At 37.4% G+C, this 19197-nt stretch overlaps 4 protein-coding genes across 6 annotated transcripts; 2 read left to right on the top strand and 2 right to left on the bottom strand.

The window, feature by feature from the left end:
- Window positions 1-2706: 2706 nt before the first annotated feature.
- On the top strand, window positions 2707-3726 carry LOC103870600 (protein SMALL AUXIN UP-REGULATED RNA 10). Its single transcript, XM_009148777.3, has one exon. The coding sequence runs from the start codon at window positions 2938-2940 to the stop codon at window positions 3250-3252; it is 315 nt and encodes a 104-aa protein (XP_009147025.1). The 5' UTR covers window positions 2707-2937; the 3' UTR covers window positions 3253-3726.
- Window positions 3727-6991: 3265 nt separating this feature from the next.
- On the bottom strand, window positions 6992-11474 carry LOC103870499 (filament-like plant protein 5). The gene is made up of 6 exons (XM_018656126.2): window positions 11134-11474; window positions 10436-10577; window positions 10151-10349; window positions 8154-9864; window positions 8005-8053; window positions 6992-7498 (listed from the first exon to the last, which is right to left on the bottom strand). Exons 2-6 carry the CDS (start codon window positions 10547-10549, stop codon window positions 7136-7138), a joined length of 2436 nt encoding a protein of 811 aa, XP_018511642.1. The 5' UTR covers window positions 10550-10577; window positions 11134-11474; the 3' UTR covers window positions 6992-7135.
- A 246-nt stretch (window positions 11475-11720) lies between these two features.
- On the top strand, window positions 11721-13261 carry LOC103870340 (60S ribosomal protein L8-3). The gene is made up of 2 exons (XM_009148505.3): window positions 11721-12209; window positions 12760-13261. The coding sequence occupies exons 1-2, from the start codon at window positions 11770-11772 to the stop codon at window positions 13094-13096; spliced, it is 777 nt and encodes a 258-aa protein (XP_009146753.2). The 5' UTR covers window positions 11721-11769; the 3' UTR covers window positions 13097-13261.
- A 384-nt stretch (window positions 13262-13645) lies between these two features.
- On the bottom strand, window positions 13646-18953 carry LOC103870247 (disease resistance protein RRS1). Of its 3 annotated transcripts, none has more exons than XM_033284482.1 (7): window positions 18285-18953; window positions 16997-18119; window positions 16606-16902; window positions 14571-16525; window positions 14293-14480; window positions 14061-14203; window positions 13646-14003 (listed from the first exon to the last, which is right to left on the bottom strand). In XM_033284482.1, exons 1-7 carry the CDS (start codon window positions 18899-18901, stop codon window positions 13878-13880), a joined length of 4449 nt encoding a protein of 1482 aa, XP_033140373.1. In that variant the 5' UTR covers window positions 18902-18953; the 3' UTR covers window positions 13646-13877. The 3 variants fall into 3 exon arrangements, with proteins under 3 accessions (XP_033140373.1, XP_033140379.1, XP_009146644.2); XM_033284488.1 differs by having other exon boundaries at window positions 13646-13989; window positions 14104-14203; XM_009148396.3 differs by having other exon boundaries at window positions 13646-14203.
- Window positions 18954-19197: the final 244 nt, after the last annotated feature.

The raw sequence follows: 19197 nt of genomic DNA, 5'->3' as shown, positions 1-19197 counted from the left end.
ACCTAAAATAACTGTAGTGTAAATTGAAAGACTCTTTCAAAAACTACGAAGATGTTGAAAAAAATTTTAACAACAAATCCGATCAAATAAGATTATAAGAGATAGGATCATAGCCATTAACACGTAAATGAATAAATAAAATCAAATATGTCACAATTTGGGTTAAAAGTCAGGACAATTTAGAGTTAAAAAGTCAAGAGAATTATTATTGTGGAAAAGAGGGTAACGATGATGATGAATTGGGTGTGGGGCAGGGAAGAGTGTGAGGGATCATGTCTACGACGAGTTATAACCACAACAGAAGCGCCAATTCAGGACAGCCATATGTGCTGACTGTTGTTCCTTTCATTATATATATTTCATTTCCACCTGATCAATTCTCTCGCTGTCTCCTGCTCCTTTGTCCCTACACACACTATCTCTTACTTCGGCGTTTTTATATTTTTTCATCTCTTCCATTTTCACTAATAGTGTCATTTTTAACGTTTTCATATAATTTTAAGAAGACATGATGCCTCCCCTGTTTAATGTTTCAGTTGAAGCCAAATTCTTAATCTATTTTCTTATTGTCGATTGAAAGCTCTTCTTTCTTAGATCTTTCTTTTGTCGTTATTTCTGTAAGTTCCTTAAGACAATACAAATCTTTTTAAAAATTGTTTTGAGAGTTGAAAGCATATCCAAAAAACCTAAGTATTCTACACTTTTTTCTAACACCGAACAATTGATCTATTAATTTCAAATATATATACATATGCATCGTATTGTATTTGTTTGAATAAGCAGAAGAAGAAAAACATATTATGCTAATTCTTGATTACTCAGAAAACAAATTATTGATTACTCATACGGGCATACGTACCCTACTGTCACATAAGTTTTGGACCTTTTGGTAATTCATCAATCATCATACACATAGATGATCATGTTCGGGTTGATGTTTTGACTTCATCTTCATGTCTATAATATATGTTCCAGCCATTACAAACAAATAAAATTTGTAAGCAATAAACTGACTGTAATCAAATAAAAAGTCGGTTAGGTGACAAAATAGTGTAGAGACTGCCAAAGAGTCCTTTTCAACCAACCTTTTAGATTTTCCTTTTTTGGCTATCAAGTTCTATATACACGATATATCAAGTTCTACCACGCAAAATTTGCAATAATTAGATTGGAATTATCAGAAATCCAAAGGTGAAATATTTTGTGGATGCTGACTGATCCATCAGATTGAAATGAAATGAATAAAAATAAGGGAAAAAGCTGAACAGAAAAGGAAAGAAGTACGTGGAACACAAGGTATCGGAGGAATCAGATGAGAACTTGCATGGATTTGATACTATCAATTAAACAAAAGATTAGGCACCAACCTAAGCATCTGTTTTCGTTTTCAAATTTTCACGTGGGGACAATTTATTATATTTTTTAGCTATATATGTTTTTCTTTTCTCGTACATTTATTAATTATATACATAGTTCATATTTGAAATGTGAATATATTATAAGAAAAAGCTGTCAAAAACAACTGAACCAAGCTGAAATTGCAACAGAATTTAAGGTGATTTTTCGAATGGGACTGAATTTGTTGGGATGGCCGATATTTCATATATATATTCAGTTCGTCACCAGACATGTAACAACTATATGAACCTTTCAATACCAATCTATTCTCAATTAAAACTGGTTTATCGACTTCAACCAAGAAAAAAATTATAAAACCACCGAACTACAATCATTTTGTGTAATTTATTCCATATTAATTTGTAGATATATAAGAAGAAGCGAGAACGAATGGGCATTAAAGTGTTGGCACTCTAGTTGTAGCAAAAGGCATGTGATATTGCAAGTACGTACTTTGGTTCACACCCCTTTATACTTCGTCCGTAATCCCTTTGCAACGGAATCAATTTATGACAAAACGGGTATATATAACATATTAACGGCCATACTATATTTTCGTTGATTTATATGAACATATTAGTTGTAGTAAACTTGGAAGTTTCAGTAGAGACAGAATCTGAACAAGAGTGCATATTAAGTGGAGAGAAAACGGACAATACTCATATTAATTTCTAGAGTTGTGTCTAGATATCAACACAAAGAGGGAGACACTGTAGGGCATTGTTATAGTCCCTACCTTATTTATAAAACTTCTAGTTTTATTTATTTAATTTGTATGCATTCTTTCACATTTCCCGTATGGCTTTTGTCTCTGAATTGCCTTTGTTTCCTACATCCCACATGATATTTGCTTTCAATTACATAAATTTAAAATCCATTTTTATAATTTTCTTTGATAAATTGATATATATATATATATGTAGAATTATAAGAAACTTTGGGGTGTTAACCCTGAGTTCAAACCTTAGGCTATCTGTCTAGGAAATTTGTCTAGAGGCTTATGAAAGAAAGAAAGCTAACCATGTAAATAAACGCTGGACGCTAAAGTTGGATTTAGAAAGTATTTTGAGTTTGTTAAATTTATATGTTATGCGGTTTGTGGTTTGCATTAATATGATTGATCACCAAGGAAAACACAACATGTGTTTCTGCATTGAATTAGTCGTTGTTGTGTACATAATACATATAACCTAGTCACAAATTATATTTTCTAAAAGTCATAACTATAACTTAAAAATCTATGTGAATAGAAAACACATCTTTATGCATATACGATTTTTTTCTTTAAAATTTATTAAACTCTTCCAGTTTTTCTCTCTCTCATTGCGCCCTTATATAACCCTCCATTCCTCCCCACCACCTTCACATCCACACCTTTCTTTCAAACGTACCAAACTCTCTCTCTCTCTCTCTCTCTCTCTCTCTCTCTCTCTCTCTCTCTCTCTCTCTCTCTCTCTCTCTCTCTCTCTCTCATTTTCTCTCATTTTCTCTCATTCTCTCTCACTCTCTATCAAAGTTAGGTTTCAATAAGCTCAACTCATGGCGATAAAGAAGTCGAACAAAGTGGCAGCGTCTCAAGCAGCAACTATAAAGAAACTCTTGAAGAGATGCTCAAGTCTTGGAAAGAAGAATCAAGGTAACTGCTACTTCAGCGACGTACCGAAAGGTCACTTCCCGGTCTATGTCGGTCAACAAAGAAGTCGTTACGTGGTCCCAATCGCATGGCTAGCTCATCCAGAGTTTCAGACACTCCTCCAACTAGCTGAGGAAGAGTTTGGATTTGAGCACGAGATGGGTCTCACTATCCCTTGTGATGAAGCCGTCTTTCAATCACTCATCTCCATGTTCAGATAGAACTCAATCTCGAGAGAGACTGATTTAACTCTCAATTGGTAATCTCTCGAGATTATGATCCCCTTAAAGGGTTTGATCACATTGTCACACTCTAGACTGGGAAGACAGAAACGTCAAACTCTATTATCAAGAAAATCAAGAAACAAGGAATAATAAATATATAATATATATTATGGGATTTAGGTTTTTCTATTCTCTTAAGAAGACGGAAGCAAATGGTGGGCATGGCGATCAAGCATCGACTCAAGATTTGTGACTATGCCAATGTATCTAACAGTAGTTTAATTAACCACTCTCTTGGAATTTTTATCTTTCCTATATATTATTTTCGGTGTCTTGTCTATTTCGAATATTTTGTATATTGGGTGGGCGACTTTTCCCTCAAGTCAACGTGTATTGTTGACAGTTGGTTCTTGAGAGGAATAGCTAGTTTACTTGTATTGATTTTGAATCAATAAATTTTATTTTCTTATTTATAATTATACTTATTAATTTTCTATTTGTCATACAATAATTGAACTTTAGATTACAAAAGAATGATGATCAAAATGTTTATATATTTTGATTGATTTAGAAATCTATATAGTTTTTATAAATCCAAGTAAAATATACAGATTTTTTAATTTTTTCGGATTAGTATTTACAAATTCAGAGGTTTTCCCTCAAATTTGAATCTTTGTATTTTTAACAAAAAAATCATGCAAATTCATTATTAAATTAAATATATTAGTAAATCCGTATGATTGAATAATACTTGATTTAAACAAGAATTTATGAATCATTAAACCAATAACACATAATCTCTATACAGATTTTAAAATTATAAAACTAGTAACACTAAATTTAGTTTGGATTTTCAAATCCATCAAAATACACTAACCAATAACCCCCTCTTAAGTAAAGGAGTTACTTTGACAAAAATTAATGTTTCCACGGCTAGGTTGTGTATTATGTCTGTATGCAAACATAATATTTTTTTTACTAAATACTACTGCGGTGAAAATATCAGAATAAAACACACAAGAAAACAAGAAAATGCATGTTGGCAAAATATTCTTCCTTCGCATATGGGAAAATTCCTTAAAAATACACAGACTAATTTTCATTTGCTAATAAAATACACAAACTATTTTGACTCCCCGTTTAATACACGAATTAATTTTCGTTGCCTATTTAATACACAAACTTTCAAAATTCGCAGGTTTTACACATAGTTTTAGACGGTGTTATCTATATTTAACGGAGGTGAAGACGACGTTAGTGTTTAATTAAACATGTGTTTAATTTATGAAAAGAAAATTCCTTAAAAATACACGAACTAAATTTTATTTGTTAATAAATACACGAACTAATTTTCATTTGTTAATAAAATACACGAACTATTTTGGATCCCCATTTAATACACGAACTAATTTTTGCTTCTCATTTAATACATAAACTTTTAAAATTTTCAGATTTTACACATCGATTTAGACGACGTCAACTATGTTTAACATGATTTAGTGGATGTCAACTATGTTTAAAGTGAAGTAGATGTTAGTGTTTAGTTAAACATGTGGTTAAACTGCGAAAGGCAAATTCTTTTAAAAATCCTTCTGATAGATTATATTGGTAGTTTTCTTCTTCATAACACTTGCATAGTGTAAATTAACCTTGATTGACAAAAAATAAGAATCGGAAACTAATTCCAAAATCAGAAACTCGTTTAAAATTACCTAGTTTTCTTCGTCATTTTTCATGACATGGAAATCATCTCCACTTTGAAGCAATATAAAATGAAATCAAAGCGAAGAAGAAGAAGAAGAAAAGGAACAGAGTTTGATGAGTAAAAGAGGTTGGAATAGATTAGGGTGTCAAACTTGAATTGAAGCTAGCTTAAATATAAGTATCAATCGATTCGAGAGATTTTGGTTGAGGGTGAGCGTGCTTTTCACTTTTAACCATACGTTTAGTTAAAACTAAAGTCATTTCTGTTATACGTAGTTGACTTCGTTTAAATTGATGTGTAAAATTTACAAATTTTAAAAGTTTGTGTATTAAATAGGAAACAAAAATTAGTTCGTGTATTAAATGGGGATCCAAAATAGTTTGTGTATTTTATTAACAAATGAAAATTAGTTCATGTATTTTTAAGGAATTTTTTTTTCATAAATTAGACACATGTTTAATTAAACATTAACGTCGTCTTCACTTCCGTTAAACGTGTTAACGCCGTCTAAAACGATGTGTAAAACTTGCGAATTTTAAAAGTTTGTGTATATAATAAACAACAAAAATTAGTTTGTGTATTAAACGGAGATCCAAAATAGTTCGTGTATTTTATTAGCAAATAAAAATTAGTCCGTGTATTTTTGAGGAATTTTCCCTTCGCATATCGATGATATCTTTTCAGGCAAAAAAATTACGGTATTCGGAACTAGTAACTTTGTTGGTAAAACCTTATGTTCTAAAGTCTAAAGAAATAGATACCAAGTTCGAATCTAAACAGCTGTAGAAGGAAGATTTAACAACCAGTTATTGTTCCTGGTCTGAAGAGATTATAGATTTTGGTCCATAATTTCATGCAGTCAAAAAAAATCATGAGGGGCTATCAACCATAATTGGCCAAACATGAATGATTTACCAGTTTTGGTTTTAGTATTGTTTCTACTACGTCTGGACATAACGTAATGATCGGTTCCACGACTAAGGAGAGTCAATATTTTTGTATAAATGTACTTTCATTTATTCCATAGTTTATTAAAATAAGAATTTTGGACAATGTTTTTTGCACTCATGCATCATATATGTTTATTCAATATTGTTTGTTAAGATAATTTTTTATTCCAGATATAATATCGAGTCGACAATATGTGTGTTTGAAAATGTGTTTGGAGAGGTGAGTTGTTGTTTGAAAGGCAGAACATGTAAGCCACAATGTCTCGCCTATCTTGACTCTCATCTTCCTCTTCTTTATTCTTTGTTTCTTTATATTCTATATATGAATTTTGCAGTTTAATCCAATAAGCACACAGAGTTATCATATATTCTGGTTTAAATAAGACTACCAAACGACACAAATAAATTCCAATAATATAGTCATCAGAACACAAAACCAAATAAGAAGAAAGAAGAAAAGTATTTGTCGGTACAAACTCAGGCTTGCCCATACTCTCAGCTTGCTTTTGAGTTTATACCTGTCTGCTTGATATTGATAAGCATTATCTGTTATGTTTTCTGTCCGTTTACAAACTTCTTTCATAATTTTATTTATAAAATACTTACATTATTGTATTTGTGCTGCATGGGCCTCACGTAACTACTTGCATTTTGTCTGAAAATATTATATGTAGAAAATTAATATAAACCAATGCTAGCTCCCGTTAGAAAAAAACTTTCTTTATTTCTCTGTTATATTAGTTTCATTGATTTTCACATTCAGATTTTCAAATATCATACATAGGAATATAGGATAGGAACATCATTTCAATATATCTTCATATTGACCGAACATAGTTTTACCATTTAATGAATTTCCACCTACATACATTTATTATTGTTGAAAAACATGAAATAGCAATTTCAAATTAATTAGAGACTTTTTTTGGCCTCCAGTTGTGCTCTCTTGATTTTTATGCATTGAGATTTATTCAGAAAGGAAAGGACAAACAAATAAATATTTTGTTATGTTATTTATGTTTGGTTTGGTTTTGTATTTAGTTTTAATTGGTTGAGTCTTGATGTTGTGTGGACTGTAGAGTAAGTAATAAGACAAAGATTGATCTCCACTAAACTGGTATCTTGTCACACACTTAAAAACGCATATAAACCTATACACATATCAAGAAGGAAGATGAAGATGAAACGAACAAGCAGATAATGAGCGTGTTATCTCCTAGCTTCGCTAACGTCCATTGTTCTTCGATTTAGATGAGAAGAAACGGCCTAATCCACGCGTATGCTTCTCACCATCTTCTCTAGACGATGAAGAAACCGAGCTAGACTTGATGATCGCGTGGACAGTTGGATTCACCGTGTGTCTAAAAGAGTGAGATGGCTGAATGTTATTATGATCATGAGGAAGATCATCTTGTCCAGAGTTTGGTGTTGCCTCTGAGGCTTTGTGGTGTTGGATCTTCTTCTCAGGAGATTGAGTATTGGGAATGTGGTTGCTCTGAGGTTGCAAGGATTGTAACTGTTGGCTGAGTAAGTGAATCGTTTCTTGGCAAGCTGCAAGCTTCTCTGTTGCAGATGCTATGTCTTTCTCCTGCCAACAAGAAAGTTTTAGATTATTGTTAACGGTCAATGTTCAAGAATCGTACGGTAACTAGGTGCTTTATAGAGAACTACCGACTATGTTGATTATTAGGGAACTAAGTTCCACCTCGGCGTTAATTTATTTATATATATATTATACACTCATAAAATATTTTTGTTTTTTGATATAATCCTAAAATTATTTTAATGAATTATCAAAACTAAATATACAAAATAAAAAAATTAGATAAATTTGTGGATATGTACTAATATTATTATTACTTAATCTAACATATTTAGGCTAATTTAGACCGTACCGATTTAGACCGGTTTAAATGGGTATAGAATGGTTTAAGTTTTAAACCGATTTGAGTTATATAATCAGATTTTAAGAGAATTGATTACCAATATGTAGCGTAGACTAATTTTTAGAACCATAACCGCATTAGGATAATAGACTAAGCAAAACAGGTGTGAAAGCTAATCTTGCCAAGAAGAGAATAGTAAACAGTGTACCTGATCAGGTTGGCTTTTGGATGCTGAACCCTTTCTGCAAGTCTCATTCCTTCAATACAAGTAATGATTAGCAAAACAAGCTATGCATAACATGAAGATTATTAAACAAACTCTTAGTCTCTTGGTTTTATAAGATTTGAGTACTATACCTTTGCAGTTCTTCTTGAAGGTCTTTGCACTTAGCTAGAGTCTCCTCATGTCCACGCTTTTCTGTGGAGAACGCCGTTTCAAGTCTCTCTGTCTCTTCTTCCAGTCTTTTCACATTAGCTTCTAACTCTTTGGCATGGAGTTCCAGCGTTTTGTATGACTCCGTCACGCATTTGAGCTGAGTTTCCGCCAAGCTTTGGAGGTCTCTCGATGAAGTAAGCTGCGACTTCATCTCTGATATGATCTGCTCTTTCTCTTCCAACACAGCCTTTGTACTTTCAAGATTCTCCAAGCATCTTGATAATTCTAGTTCAATCTTTTCTTTCTCCAACTCTACCTCCCTCAACAAACTCTTACATGATGAATCATCCTCAGTCTTAGCAAATGTGTCTTCTAGTGGATTAGATTCTGAATCTTCAACCTTTTTGTCCTGAGATGACAAAACATGTTTCTCATGAGTTTCATCAGCAACTTCAAACAAAGGACTTGGGAGCTGTTTGAGTGATGATGATCCTAGCATCTCTTGGATGGAGAGTCTCATGGCTTCAACTACTTTCTCAATGCTAATTCCCTCTTGAGATTCAAATACACTACTGATTCTTGAACGCAGAACCGTTAAGAGCTGATCAATTGCTGTATCATCCTTCTCACTGTACTTACTACTACAGGCGCTGTTGCAAGACTTTGAAGCTGAGTCATTAGCTGCTAACTTCTCAATCTCCAAGAAGTCATCCATTAACTCAAGCCTATTAGACATCACCCTAGGCTTCGAGGAGCCATCAGTATTTGCTTTTCTCACTTTATGAGAATCTCCTGAGGTTGCTGAGCTTCCTTCTTCATCAAATCCATCTTCCGACACCGAGGTGACACTAGGCGGATGATACTGATCATGCATCTGTGCTTCAAGAGCCTTAAGCTTACCAAGAGTCTTGGCGCACACGTTTCTCGAAACATTCAGCTCATTGTTTTTAGAAGCTAGAAGCTCTTTAAGTGTCTGAATCTCCTCCTCCATCTCCACTGTACGTTTAGTGAGATTAACATTCTCTCTTTTGAACTCTTCCCACTTATGATCTGTGAGTTCATGTCCTAAGCTTTCCACTTCTAGCTTCATCTGAGCCATGGCACCAGGACCAGGGAGCTTCTTCCTTAGCAGCCCTCTCAGCCTCTGACACTCTCCTTCTAGCTTCGCAATCTTCTTCACTCCTTCTAGATACTGTCTGTTCGCGTTCTCCGCCGACTTCAAGCTCATGTTCTTCTCCTCATTCCGGATCTCCACTTCTTTAGAAGCCACGTGGACGTCGTACTTCAGCGAGCTGATCTCCTTCTCGGCTAAGTGAATATTAGTTTTTAACTTCTCAACCTCAGCTTCGGCTTTAGACTTTTCCTCCCTGATCCTTACTATCATCTCTGACCGCTCTTGCAGTGTTCTTGTGAGTGACGCATTGTCAGAAGCTGCTCGGTGTAGTCCTTGGTTTAGTTCTTCGATCTTTCCTTCGAGTTGGGCTTTGATCTTGTCCCAGTGGATGGTTTTAGCAAGAACCACAGCTTGCAGCTTCTGTTCACTCTCGTCTTTCACAGTCCTTATCTGTCTTGTGCACTCTTTTAGAGCATCATCTAAATGTGAAGCTCGATCTTCAGCAGTGAGCTTTAAGAGTGTTACAGATTCAAGTTGACGTTTGAGTGCTAAAGTCTCTGCATCAGCCTTCTCCCATCCTAAAGAAGTATAGACTTAATCATTTCAAAAGCAGTCCAAATTTTAATAGAAGTTACAAGAATGCTTAATATAACCTAAATCAAAAAATTCGGTAGGATTTTCAAAAACCAAACTAACCAAATACCGAACCAAACTTTATTTTGGGTTAATTTGGTAAGATTTATGTTAGAACCGAACTACCCAAACCCGCATGCCTACCTAAGATAATAACATTTCAGGACTTAACATAGTGGTTTTAATGCTCTCACGCCCTTACGAGTAATCAATGAAACTGAATATCTTTACCTGAAACAGCTTCTTCAGCGACTTTGGCATGCTGAAGAATCAAACATTCTTTAGTGTTTAACTCTGATTGTGCAGTAATGAGTTTTTCACTAAGATCCTTAACTTGACTCTCAAACAGTTTGACCTGATCCTCCATTTTACTCAAATGCGTGTATGAATCCATAGTTATCTGAACATAGTTTGTGTTCTTACACTTCTCCTGACACAACACAAAAACACTTCAGTAAAGATTTATAAAATAAAGATAGAGAGCTCTGGTCTGGTCTATAAATATAAAAGGCTAACCTGGTTCTCTAGAGAGGCTAAGTAGGACAAAGAAGAGACATTAGTTGACTCGTTTCCAACCACCGGTTTCTCGGTCGTGGACTTTTTCTTCCATGGCCAACTTCGACCGTCCATTTTCTTTCTGTTCCTTCTCAAGATCACACTCTGCATATTCGTTTGAAAAAAAAAAGCAAGAAGAAATATAAGTTTAATAAATAACTTATTTGTTCCGACATGAGAAAAGTTTTGAAAATTTGAACTAACATCCAAAAAAGGAAATAAAAAATCTTAAAACGATTTCCGTAAATGTTGTTGCTTTCAAATAATAATTATCACAACCAACAAAGAACATATCCCGCAATATTTATGCCTACAAAGGTCTATAATATCTCAGCAGTGACAGTTTTGTTTTCTTGTTTTTTTTTTCTACAATGAATGACAACAATAAATGATTTATTTCCGAATATAGACCATATTCATCCACCTTTTTATAATTTCAAATAAAAATTAATAATGAGAGAGAAGCAAAATTCAAAATTTTACCCTATGGTTCAAGTAATCTCGATCATCATCAACTACACTATCTCACTTATTAGAAATACAACAAAGAAACAGTTAAAAAACAAAACACGACCAGAATACATGACTTAGCTTGAGGAATCCGAACACACTACATTTATATTCAGGCTTTAGCTAAAAATGGGAAAAACAAAGCTTACCGAGACAACAGTTGATTCCACACGAAAACGTTTCAGTCAGAGCTGAGGAAGATGAAAGAGCATTCGTCGAGCTACAAAGAGACAGAAGAAAGGAAGAAGAAGAAAGTGGGAGGAGCGTAGTTGTGCCAGAGAAGAAGGAGCGGGTGGATGATTGATTTATGCTGTCGCTTTTTTTTTCAACTTTGACGCTCCACAAACAGACAACTTCTCAATTTCAAAAGTTTCTTCTTTATTTTAATCTTTTTAATCCTAACTAATTTAATAAATAAAATGGAATACGAGGAGACAGTTATACACTGCTTGCGGGTGCATAGAAAAACTCCTTGAAACTTGATGGATTTGATTGATCCAAGGATTCAAATTCTTCGATTTTTCCCGGTATTTATCATGGGCTTCAACTAGGCTTATTAGAGGCCCAGTTATACAATACATGCGGTTGATAGAAAACTCGTGGATTCAAAATCTTCGATTTTAACAGTTCTTATGCTTTATGGGCTTTTAACCAGGCTTAGGCCCATTTAGAACAGATCCACATTAACCTCACTAGGGTTTTGAGAGACTGTGATATAAAACACCTGTAACCTCACTTCATTTCACTCGCCGTAAACTCAAGAAGAAGGAAGATCATCATCATCCATGGGTCGTGTCATCAGAGCTCAACGTAAGGGAGCAGGCTCCGTCTTCAAGTCCCACACTCACCACCGCAAGGGCCCCGCCAAGTTCAGGAGCCTCGACTTCGGCGAGAGAAATGGTTACCTCAAGGGTGTCGTCACGGAGATCATCCACGATCCAGGTCGCGGTGCTCCGTTAGCTCGCGTCTCCTTCCGTCATCCTTTCCGTTACAAGAAGCAGAAGGAGCTCTTCGTCGCCGCCGAGGGTATGTACACGGGACAGTTCTTGTACTGCGGTAAGAAGGCGACTCTCGTTGTCGGAAATGTTCTGCCTCTCAGATCTATCCCCGAGGGAGCTGTTGTCTGCAACGTCGAGCACCATGTTGGTGATCGTGGTGTGCTCGCTAGGGCTTCTGGTGATTACGCTATTGTTATCTCTCACAACCCTGACAACGACACGACCAGGTTTGGTTTTGGATTGTTGAAATGTTATGTCTTTTTTTGTTGGATTGTTTTCTTCTTTAGATTCATTTGATGATGAATTAACATATATAGTCCGGTTTATACTAAACCGATTCTAATTAAACTGGTTATATTTAATATCGCATTAGGAATGGTTGCTGCTAATTTTCATTAATCATTTGGTTCACTTGAGATGATTATAGAAATGGTCTTTTGCTTGTAATGAATTGTTATTATGATCTTATGCTTATCTTCTAATAGATTTGATTAAATTCTAATGTATAGTTCGGTTTAGTATAAACCGCTTTAGTATAAACGGCATTTTTATTGGAATAAATTTTTATCATGAGCTATGCTTATCTTCTAATAGATTTGATGATTAATTCAAATGTATAGTCCGGTTTAGTATAAACCGAGTCTAATTTAGTTGTTCCATGCCATAGTAGAAATGATTTGATTGATCGAGTTTTTGTGATCAGAAATGATTATAGAAATTGCTGCTTGTAGACCATAGCTTCTTGTTTCTGACGGTTACATGTTTTATTTTTGACAGGGTTAAGTTGCCATCTGGATCGAAGAAGATTGTCCCAAGTGGATGCAGGGCCATGATTGGTCAAGTCGCTGGTGGTGGGAGAACTGAGAAGCCGATGCTCAAGGCGGGTAACGCGTACCACAAGTACCGTGTGAAGAGGAACTGCTGGCCTAAGGTTCGTGGTGTGGCTATGAACCCTGTTGAGCATCCCCACGGAGGAGGTAACCATCAACATATTGGTCACGCCAGTACCGTTCGTCGTGATGCACCACCTGGGCAAAAGGTTGGTCTTATTGCTGCAAGGAGGACTGGTCGTCTCAGAGGTCAAGCTGCTGCTCTTGCCTCCAAGCAAGAATAAGGAGATAAATCTTCAAGATGATGAAGTTGTTTACTTTTGTTGGATTTTTGCTGAGACCTTGTGTTGAATCCTTTAGTTTTTCTATAATCTTTCTTGAGACCTTTGTCCTGAGAATTAAACCTCCATATTATCAGTTTAAATTTCGTTATTCAGTTTTGATTTCTATCTCGTTTATAGTTCTTTAACTGAAAGTTCTGAATAAACAGTGCGAAGCATCTTTATGTGATCCCTGAGTCACGATAGGCGGAGTTCGCAGTCATACGAGATTGAACTTGGTTTAACGCACCTGTAACCTGTAATATCCGCCACCCCAATATGACCCTTAACCAATATTAACTGGAACATGCTAGTGTCAAAGTCGAACATCATCTGCCATAGATAATAGTACACGGCCATGGCCTGTCTAAAGCAGAGTTAAAAGGAAAATGTGTAGCTCAAGAGGAATATGCTAAAACAAGCAAGTTCAAGAGCAGCAAACGTTTACAATGAGGAAAGTGAAGATAGTCAACACATGGTTGCGTGATGTACATCATAGTATGGCAAGATTTCGAAAACATAAAAGCAATTGAAATCAAAGTTAAGTCTTACAATTTTGATTCTTAGTATGTTTTAACATCAAAAAGTTTTATGATTATCTGATAGATACAGTTGATTTACTTCTATGTATATACGCAACATACAGTTCATATATCTGTGTATCTACGTTACAAATGAATGCTAAAAGAAACACGAAACCAAAGGGACACTTTGCTTATGTTTTGCTCGACCAGTAAACTTACAGTTATATAGATCTTCTAGATTGGAGCACTGAGCGGATATTGCCCAGCCCTTGTAAAACGGCAGTTGGGACTTCTCCAGTATAAAGCTCGGCAAAGGGGATACGATCGAGGAAGCTAGGACTTGGGACTTCTCCAGTATAAAGCTCGGCAAAGGGGATACGATCGAGGAAGCTAGGACTTGGGACTTCTCCAGTATAAAGCTCGGCAAAGGGGATACGATCGAGGAAACTAGGACTCCACGCTCCGGATCTTATCACTCTCCCTTCTTGTTTAAACAGATGTGACGGCTCCACTGGCATAGCAACCATACTTGCGTTTATCTCTTCCCCTGCGAATCAATACCATACAGAGAATTAATTGTACTTCTTTGGACTTGCCAAGAGAGTTTACTAAACAGTTGTTTTCACTCTTTTTTACCTTTTGTCATGAAACCCGCTGTCCCAACTGTTTTATCCACTTCCTCAGATTCCCAACCCGACCAAAAACCGACGTCTGTAACATGTTCTTCAACTCCAACCATATCGCCAGACTCATTTGATCTTTTATGATCTATCTTCTCCAGAACGTCAGAGTCAGTTTTTTCGAACATGTTTGCTTCATTAGCCCTAACAAGGAGAAAGACCATTGCACAAAGACTAAAGAAAACAACTAACCTGAGACATCCAATCATAAAAAAAAATGGGACTAAAACATACCATTTGCGTGAATTCACTCCGTCCATATTCGCTAAGTCGGCCAAAGCCTGCGCCCATTTCCGTTTCTCATCCTCTGATTTGCCTATGCACGTAGTTTGAAAGGCCCTCCCAAAGTCTCCACTCTGAAGCCTAACATCGGAAGGAGCCACGTTGTAGAATATGGCCACTACTTTTTGAGCCAGCTCTTTATTGCAATTCATAATCTCTACCAGCTCATCCAAGCACCTACTCGAAGAGGCGTAGCTCTTTGAGAGCAAGACAATCGAACCTTTCGATGCTCTTATTGCTTGCACAAGCTCTGGTGTGACCGACTTGCATCTATGGGGTGTACTCATTAGTTTACCTTTGAACTTTGCAAGAAGGTTGCTGAGTTTGTTATTACTGTCATCTTCCCCGCTGAAACTTATAAAGACGTCGTATTTCCAAGCAGGTGACGTGGAGTCCTTTATTAAGTCCTTCCCCAACGTGGGTTGTCTATGGACGATCTCCCTACTTATTTTCTGACGTAAGCTATGCCGCATTGTGATACCAAATGGAGATATATGTATGAGAGAGTTACTGGCTAAGAACTTGAGCCTAGAACTAATCTCCAAGCCAGTGCTAGGGATAAGCGGTGTTAAGAAATCAGCTTTCTCGTCGTTGAACAGACGTGCAATGTAAAGAAACAAAGTTCTATCATTCTTGTCCAAGACATCAAAGACCACCCTCAACTCTTCTTCAACCTCGTTACCAAAACTCTCTTGAGTCATGTTACAACTTGCATCTCCATTTGCAGCAGTAATCACATGGACTCCACATTTCTTCACTGTGCAACTCTCATCCAGAGGCTTCTTCTGTTTGTTCACAGTAAAGAATTCAAATACGACAAGATCAGCCAATATACCGGGATCATTTCCTTCGCAGGTGCTCCGATGCATGTTTAAATCACAGAAGACAAACATGTGATCTTTCGGAACACCGTCCTCTGGATTCCAACAGTGAAAGCTTTTTTCCAGCCTATGAGAGACGAATTCATTGTCTTTCCATCTGCAAACACAAGTGATTCCAAAACCAGTGGCCTCCTGGTAATCCTCCAAAAATGAAAGTTCGACTAAGACAGCAAAACCGAGTGTGGTTCTCCAAGAAGAACCAAGTTGTATCATCACAGAAGACCCTGGTTGCAGATCACAAGTGAAATTTTTACTTACAGCCGAAGGCACAGTGAAGCTGAAAGCCAGAGATTTCTTGAGTTCCCGCTGATGCTCTCTCGCGATGCGTTCTATATTAGCCAGACCGTTAGCTACAAATTCTCTGACCTCTTGTGCATAAAGAGCAAAGCAATTGCTGAATGTGTAATACCTAGGAAGTCTCTCGAAACCAAAAGGAATTGATACAAGAGACATACAACCATGTGCATTCAAGACTTCTATACTCCGGGGAAGGGGTGGTAGTTTTGTGACAGCAGCGCCAACAAGATATAGCTCTTTTAAGTTTCGTGGGAATCCTTGTATACTCTTGAGCTCCGAGCATCCAGACAGATCAAGAACTTCGAGAGTTTCTAAATGAAACATGTGAGGCAAGCTTTGCAAATGAACACAATCTTTCATATTCAGCAAGACAAGTTTCTGAAGATGCTGATTTGATGAGACGACCTGAGCCAGGGTTGTTAATTTCTCAAGGTTCAGGTCATCTTCTTGGGAAAGGGCCACAAGAGATATTGGTAATTCTCTTGTGCCAGTTCCCTGGAGATGAAGCTCCACAATGTTAGGTGAAACCTCTGGGACACTTCTGATCTCTGTGCAGCCTGAAAGATTTACAACTCGGAGATGCCGTAGTTGACCGGTGGCTGGAAATCTCTGCAGTTTTGTACAGCCATGGAGATCAATTAGCTCGATATTCTGAGCTTTAGAAAGATCGTCAACCTCAGTCAGCTGCTGGGAATAACAAAGCTTACACGTCTTCAACATGTCGAGGTTCTGAATAGAAAATCAAGTTGGAAAAGGAATTAGTATAAACTTGGAAGAATGTACAAAATAAGAGATATGAGTTTACCTACCTTGGTTCCTTCCCAAAGTTTCTGAAGATGACTGTAAGACATATTGAGTTCTACTAGGTGGCATGGGTCAAATTCTTGTGGCAAGGACTCTGAAGGATAGTTCTCCCAGTGGAGAAGTCTTAGCTCATATGGCAGAGACTCAAGTCCTCTTGGAAGGCCGAGACCATATTGGTTTTCATGACTGGAACAGTAAATCTTGAGGAATCTAAGGTTAAGCATATTATCAAAAGCAGTGGGCTTCACATCAAAGAGTAAACTCGATGTGTCTAGAAATATGCCCTCGATGTCTTCAGTGCCCTGAAATATAAGGTAAGCAGAAAAAAAAATCATGAATATCGTTTATCTCCAGAAGCAAACAAGTTTTATCTGAAAATTTCATAATAAATCACACCAAAGGACGTTTGCAGGTTTCTCTGGGATATCCATTTGCTTCAAGTTTGTCGTCCTCAAGTAGAAACTTGATGGTCCAAGGCTCCCACAGTCTCCGACGGCGCTCTATCTGTACTGATTCCCCGTTGATTATTTCTCTGCCAAAGTCTTGGATTATTCTATGCATTATCACTCTGTTTTCTGAAATAGTCACCAGACACTTCTCCACAAGAACGTCAATCCCAACATGTGGAAAGAAGCCACATCCGTCAAGCAGTTGCATCACATAGTCAACATCTTCTCCCACGAAGAAACAAGCAATGTCCAAGAAAATGTTCTTCTCGTTGTCGTCAAGTGTTTTGTAGCTGCTGCTGAATAAATCATGAATCTTATATGGAGTACGTAGCTTGAGTTTGAGGAATGTCGCCTCCATTTCTGACGGTTTCTTTCCCTTCAGCTCTCTGCCGTAAAAGCTTAGAGCAAATGGATTTCCCCTAGCGTAGTCAATCACTTCCATCGATAGTTCCATGCGTTTTTGATCTCTTATGTCATTACCAAATACACACTGAGATAGCAGCTGCAAAGCCTCGTCCTCGCTTAAGCTCCGAACCTCATACACATGATTTATCTGACGATGGCGGTACACTTGTTTATCTCTGGAGGTTATGATGATTAAACTACCCGGACCAAACCAATGAAACCCTCCGAGGAAAGACTCGGCAGCTAAGGGATTTTTCACATCATCAAGAACAACAAGAGTCCTCTTCTTTCTTAAAATCTCCCCTTGGAGACTAGGTCTTGTAATGCTACTGCATACACGAGGCAGTTCCTTGAGGATTTTCCCAAAATGTTCCTCCAACAAACGGTGAAGTCCCTTCTCACTGAAAGCTTCGTCAAAGTGTTTGATGAAACAAGAAGCCTCATAGCCTCCAGAGATGTCGTCGAAAACTGCTTTAGCAAGCGTCGTCTTGCCTATGCCAGGCATACCCCAAATCCCGATGCGGCGTATACCCCATGGTTGCTTGCAAAGCAACTGTTCTATCTCCACCAGCCTTGAGTTGATTCCAACCTGTTCAGTAGGAAAGAGCTTTTCATACACATCTTTGACAATCTCTTCCACCACTTGGCCCTCATCAGATTCCTCACTGTTTACATTGATTAGTAAAAAATCTGTTTAGGCGTCCGTCTAATCAATAATCTCATAAAAAGCTTTTAACAACCTATACTAGCTATTTTTTTTAACATTGATAAATATAATAGAACAATGCTACTAACATGAGATGGATTCAACATGCTATGTTCTTGATTACCTACACTGGTGGCTTGGCAACTCTCTCAGTTCTCTGAGAGCGTTGCTCCACTCTCTTATCCGATCAGCTGAGCCGTGCACCCGCACGGCAACATCTGATGGACTAATGCCGTAGAACACCGGAACCACCACCATCTGGCCGGTATTCCTCCGGCACCGAAGAACCGTCACGAGCTTGTCAAGGCATGAGGCGGAGGACGAGTAGCTCTTGGAGAAAACCACCACAGAAGCGCTCGCTCCCTCTGCCACATCCGGATTCAAATCGCAATTCACAAACGCAGCAATGCGTTTCCGGCGGAAATCGACGGAGAGGTGGCTAGCGAAGGTGTACTGTAACGTCTCTTCGCAGTAGATGTAGACGGCGCGTATTCGTAATCCATTAGGCACTGCTTCGAAATCGCTAGATAGAGTGGAGCTCGTCGAAGAAGATGACGCCACTGTCACGTTCCGTCGATTGGATCTGAATCTTCTGTAAAACGCAAGTAATAGCGTAACGAGAATCGTGAAGAATCCTATCGCAGCAGCAGCACAGCTCCCAAGGAGGGAATCCATTAAACGACGACGTTTCCAAAAAAGGAGGATCAAGCTTGGCTTTACAAGAGAGATTTTATGTAACATACCCAGTTGTGATATGTGAAAAGGCTTAAGAGAATTGATTTGGCTACCTATGTCATCAAAGTTGACTTACCTTTTCCGGAGCACATCCTGAAAGAACTCCAGAGTTAAGCGTGCTTGAGCTGGAGTAGCGGAAGGATGGTTGACCTATCAGGAAGTGATTCGCGATAGCGTGCGAGTGAAGCCAAAGCACGGGGAAAGGTCGGGTGGTGATTGCAGGGTCAGTAAACAATGATTTCGAGCCTTTGGAAAATTAACGGATCGACCGTCAAACGGAATAGGGCACACGGGCTGAGAGA

The sequence above is a fragment of the Brassica rapa genome, chromosome A01, assembly GCF_000309985.2.
Source record: "Brassica rapa cultivar Chiifu-401-42 chromosome A01, CAAS_Brap_v3.01, whole genome shotgun sequence".
NCBI classification, from domain to species: domain Eukaryota; kingdom Viridiplantae; phylum Streptophyta; class Magnoliopsida; order Brassicales; family Brassicaceae; genus Brassica; species Brassica rapa.
Note: the sequence above shows the minus strand (reverse complement) of the source record. Positions and strands in the feature narration are given on the sequence as shown.

Excerpts from the sequence above, each read along its gene's own strand:
- LOC103870247 (XM_009148396.3), bottom strand. The coding sequence starts at position 18,901 with ATGTTACATAAAATCTCTCTTGTAAAGCCAAGCTTGATCCTCCTTTTT. Across the intron at positions 16,526-16,605 it reads AACTTTGGGAAGGAACCAAG|AACCTCGACATGTTGAAGAC; the intron begins GTAGGTAAACTC and ends TTTTCTATTCAG. Across the intron at positions 14,204-14,292 it reads AGCGGGTTTCATGACAAAAG|GGGAAGAGATAAACGCAAGT; the intron begins GTAAAAAAGAGT and ends ATTGATTCGCAG.
- LOC103870600 (XM_009148777.3), top strand. The coding sequence starts at position 2,938 with ATGGCGATAAAGAAGTCGAACAAAGTGGCAGCGTCTCAAGCAGCAACT.
- LOC103870499 (XM_018656126.2), bottom strand. The coding sequence starts at position 10,549 with ATGGACGGTCGAAGTTGGCCATGGAAGAAAAAGTCCACGACCGAGAAA. Across the intron at positions 9,865-10,150 it reads CGCTGAAGAAGCTGTTTCAG|GATGGGAGAAGGCTGATGCA; the intron begins GTAAAGATATTC and ends ATACTTCTTTAG. Across the intron at positions 8,054-8,153 it reads CTTCAAGAAGAACTGCAAAG|GAATGAGACTTGCAGAAAGG; the intron begins GTATAGTACTCA and ends CTTGTATTGAAG.
- LOC103870340 (XM_009148505.3), top strand. The coding sequence starts at position 11,770 with ATGGGTCGTGTCATCAGAGCTCAACGTAAGGGAGCAGGCTCCGTCTTC. Across the intron at positions 12,210-12,759 it reads CCTGACAACGACACGACCAG|GGTTAAGTTGCCATCTGGAT; the intron begins GTTTGGTTTTGG and ends TATTTTTGACAG.